General features: G+C 42.7%; 1 protein-coding gene across 1 annotated transcript; it reads right to left on the bottom strand.

Annotated features, from left to right (window-relative positions):
- Positions 1-950: 950 nt before the first annotated feature.
- Positions 951-4,420, bottom strand: LOC122041442 (disease resistance protein Pik-2-like). Its single transcript, XM_042601122.1, has one exon. The coding sequence runs from the start codon at positions 4,365-4,367 to the stop codon at positions 1,539-1,541; it is 2,829 nt and encodes a 942-aa protein (XP_042457056.1). The 5' UTR covers positions 4,368-4,420; the 3' UTR covers positions 951-1,538.
- Between the last annotated feature and the right edge of the window lie 432 nt (positions 4,421-4,852).

Genomic DNA, 4,852 nt, shown 5'->3' with positions numbered 1-4,852 from the left:
GTCGCGTCTCTACCGTCCGATTATCCTCGTTGACTTAAAAGTCTGAGCCTGTCACATCACCCACCGGACCTCAGTCAAATATACAAATGCGCAAAGATTATCCCACAAGACCGCTGCTATCATGAAGCATTTAAAACCCACACGCTTTATATACTGCATGCCACTCCTCCTTAATTTACAAATCCCTCAAGACATGCCTCTTAAGCATCTACAACGCTATTAATACGTTAATAATAATATAATATAATATTATATATATATATATAATTTTTTTAATATGTAAGATTTTTAACCGCATTCAATTTTTTTAACGTGTTAAAAAAATAATACATGAACAGTATAGTCACATAAATATTAACAGCGTTGCAGATACATTAGAAATACAATTGATTTTCTCTCTCTCCACATGACGTCATAGGTATATTATTTGATCAAATAAAAAAATTATGCTTTAAACCTTCTTCAACTAAACTCGAGAAGGAATTTTGTAATGTGATGATTAAGGACAACGGCCACGTGTCGTATGAAAGTCAAGATAGAGGGTGAGATGATAATCAAGTCAAAATTAAAGGAAAGTTGAAGGAGCGAATCTGTGGCCAATCGATAACTTAATTGACTGATCCACGACTACTTACCTATTGTTTTCCTGAGCAGGACCCGTCGATCACTCAGCTCAAAGAGTCCTCGCTCGATCGAAGAGACGAAGACCGATGCAACATGCCTGGACAAGTGTTACTACGGTTAAAACATCGAGCAGAATCCCGAACAACTCCTAGGTCGGTGGACCTGACAATCGAAGATGGGTCTGCACTTCGAAAATAATGTGCTACTATGATGTGCCGATCGGAAGTATTATAACCGATCGGAAACATACTTCTGCTCGGCTAGCTATAAGCCAAGCTATCTCAGTGTTCCAATGCCCTGCTAAATTCGGAAGTACTACATAAATATTAGTTAATACATCATGAATGTATTAAGATGAAAAGTCTGGGGAATAGTAAAATAGAATACTTCTCCCCACAGTTAATGCAACGTTATTAAACATGAGGGAAGTCAAAACAAAACGTTCTATCTGCAGTTACTATCGGCATTAAAACCAGAGAGGATAAAAGATGATCGACAGCAAGATAAAAGGCAAAAGAAAAGTGGGTAACATCATCTGAATCTAAGTTCTGCAAGCTTTTTCTATCATTCTTCTTCCCCAAACTGCTTCTGATTTGATTGTCGGAGTAGTAAACATTGGGACATTCCCGGTGTATCATTCTAACCCTCTTTTGTTTAGTCTGTGTGCATCCTCAGGTGTTCCAGATCTCTCCTCGATCACTACCTCAGGGTGGTGCCAATGATGGTGGTCAACTTCGTTCTTGTTCACCGACGAGTCAAATCCGAGAATCAAGGCACATGATCAAAGCAAAATAGTAGAGATAAGCACGGGATAAGTTGGAGAGGAGAACTAGAACACACCGCACCAGATGTTTTAATAATTTCATCTTTGCATTGACAGAAAGCTCTGCTTTCTCTGAGTCAAATCATATGCCTTAAGCAGACTTGAGTAGTTTTGCAAAACATTTGGGACGATTTGAATGGTTTGCTGCAATATTTTTGACCATCTCAATTGTATCATCATTCTCAGTCTGAATGTGAACCTCCTTTAGCCCATGCAGATGTTCTATGCCATCGACGCTATATCCAATGAAAATTTTATCCATTTTAAGAATTTCGAGGCTTTGGAGTGCACCTTCTTCGAAACTCACACTGTGCATCTCAATTTCCAGGAACTTGAGGTTTGCGAACCCTACCTGATCGAAGACAAAATCCTCATAATTATCGTCGAATGAGTGAAATCCTAGCACCAGCTTGACCAGAGTGTTGAGATTTCTCAAGACTTGCAGATCCTGGAGCTGCAGCCGTGTGTTGGAGAGAGTTATCTTGACAACCTGCTTCAGAGATGCAAACCAAGCAGGGAATCCGCCACGCGCGGCATGTATCTGGAGCTTGTGGAGCAGCAACGGCGGCGAAACTACCTCATCGAGTGCCTTTTTCAGATTGCTGTTTGCAAGTGTTAGTGATCGAAGGCTGCCATTGAGCTTCGAAAGCAGGGCGCTAATCTCCTCCAGCGCTTTGCGTTTAAGATCACGAAACCCAAAAGACATGCCAAGTTTCTGGAGGTCGACAAGCTCGCCAATCTCCTGTAGCGAGTGCACATCATGAGCACGAACCAGTCCAAACGTGCGAAGTTTTTTCAACTTTCTTATTCCTTTCGGTAGATACACGTTTAGAAAGAATGAGTCCTCCATACAAGGCCATTTAATATAACCGCCAGCAAGCAGATGGACCAGTTTTTGGAGTTTGACGATGGCATTGGGTAGTTTATTAATATAAGTTTCTCTTATATCCAAAAACTCTAGATTTTGCAAATCTCCAATTGAATCTGGCAATTCAGATAATCCAGTATTTGTCAGAGACAAGTACTTCAAAAGACACAACTTGGAAAAGCTCTTGGGGTGGAAATCATCCAAGTTCCTACATCCTTCCAGGTCAATTGCCCTCGACAGCCTCTGCTTTCTATAATCGTTCACTGGCACATCCTCACCAAATGCAGCAAAGGATCGGAGGTGGGACAGATCAGTGTTAGGAACTAGTCCACTGCTTCCTCCCTGCCAGGATAAGCGTCTTATCCTCTGATGTCGAGGCTGAATGGTCGTCTGCGTGGAGTGCTTATTCAGTACCACCGCAAAGTTCTCCTTTCTTGAAATCGAGATTATGACATCGAGCATCATGTCATGGACGCGGCAGGATCTCACTGTCCCATTATCATCAAATTCTGATGGCTGCACCAAGCTACGATTCACCAATTGGTTGAAGCAGCGCTCGGCCATTTTCTCATCGGGTAAGCCACCTACGCCATTCACAATCCCTTTGGCAATCCACCGTCTCATCAGACGCTTCCGACGAATCTCATAATCCTCAGGGAAGGTGCCTAAGAACAAGAAGCAAGGCTTGAGATAGTAAGGCAAGTCATTGTAACTCAAACCTAGTATCTGATTGATCTTTGACAGCATGTCATTAGTCTGTATCTCCAAACGAAGGTGGTCGCGCAAGTCTTTCCATTCCTCAAGTTTTTTATCAGGCTTCGAAGCCAGAAGACCTCCGATTGTCACAATAGCAAGTGGCAGTCCATTGCACTTTTGTAAGATTTCCCTACCAACATTTTCTAGCTCTGGAGGACAACTATAGTCAGGCGCTTCAAATACTTTTCTACGGAATAACTCCCACGATAACTCAGGTGATAAAGGAGAGACTTTAAATATGAATTGACGATTACGAGAACAACTATAGTTTGCCACTTCCTCACTGCGGCTGGTCACTATCACCCTACTTCCTTCTTTACCTTGTGGTAGTGCAATGCTCAAGCTTTCCCATGCTTCAGTGCTCCAAACGTCATCAAAAACGATCAAATACCTCTTTCCATGGAGATGGCCTCTGACTGTCTGCACCAGCTGCGATTCGTCCATCTGGCTCAGAAGTTTCTCTGTGTTCAATTTGGCATCTCGACACCCTAGAACATCTTGGATTTCTTTCTTCTTGACTGAAATTTGTTGAATAATCTTTTTGAGAAGCTCTTTGATGCTGTAATTTTGTGACACTGCAATCCAAGCTCGAGATTGAAAGTGGCCTCTGATAGGATCGTCATAGATCGTCTTAGCTAAAGTTGTCTTTCCTAAACCACCGAAACCGACGAGAGAAATCACTATAAGCTCGAGACAGTTCTCGTCCATCACCCACCCGATGATCTTATCCCTACTCTGGTTGATGCCCACGAGATGAGCTTCCTCTACAAAATGGCCGATGATCCGTGGATCGGAGTATCTTTCGGCCATGTCCAAGCCGGTGGCTGTGCCAGATCTTGTAGCTTCATTTGGGAGGGAATAGCGATCGTGCCTCTTTTTAATGTCTTCTACTTTAACCTTCAACTTCTTGATATCCGAAGCTATGCAATCGCGAGCTTTCAATGATTTTATACGGGGAAGGAAGTGCTTGAAAAAACCTTTGACTCCGCGCTCGTCGTAAGGTGTCGACCGGAGATGGTAGTCGAACTCATCGATCGAGTCTTCGGCATTGTAGGCCACCTCCCTGACTTCGTTCACCCAGTTCTGTTGTTGAACATCCAGATTCCGCCTAGTTGACATGGCCGTCAAGTAAGAGGTGATGCTTCTCAGTTCGTCGACCATGTCTTGGGCATCGTCTTCGACTCCGGCCAGCAACGAGGCTTTTTCCTCTAGCATCTTCTCTAGCTTTCCCGTCATGGACTGAAAGGAGAACTCCACAAGCTGCATAGCCATCGTCGTCGCTATGCCAATCTCCATCCAGAATTGGTTAGGAAGAAAGGGGATGATAGAGATTTGGTAACGCTTTCAATCATTGACTGAACAGGAGTTGTAAGATAGAAATATTTTTTAAAAAAAAAAACTGAAATTATTATGAGTTATATTAAATTAAATAGGATTCCATTGGACGTGAAAATAGAATTTATGAATATAATTTATTTATGACATGGTTAGCATTTTACATAATTTAATATTTTTCATCATGTGGCAAAAAGGTGATTCGTTCCCCCAGCGCCCCCGCCAACTCGTTCCTAGGTCAACACGGAGGAGGTAAATCACGGGTGGCTACTAGCCATTAGTGCAAATGGTCAAGACATGGGGGAGGTTATGCTTGGTCACGCCGAATTTCGACCCCAAGACCTCATGTGGCAACGTCCTATGCCTTAACCATCGCACCGCCCCGAGGGGACAATATTTTTCATCATTGATTATTGGATTGGTGTCAAATTGGATCTAACACACCA

This window comes from Zingiber officinale, chromosome 2A (genome assembly GCF_018446385.1).
Source record: "Zingiber officinale cultivar Zhangliang chromosome 2A, Zo_v1.1, whole genome shotgun sequence".
NCBI classification, from domain to species: domain Eukaryota; kingdom Viridiplantae; phylum Streptophyta; class Magnoliopsida; order Zingiberales; family Zingiberaceae; genus Zingiber; species Zingiber officinale.
Note: the sequence above shows the minus strand (reverse complement) of the source record. Positions and strands in the feature narration are given on the sequence as shown.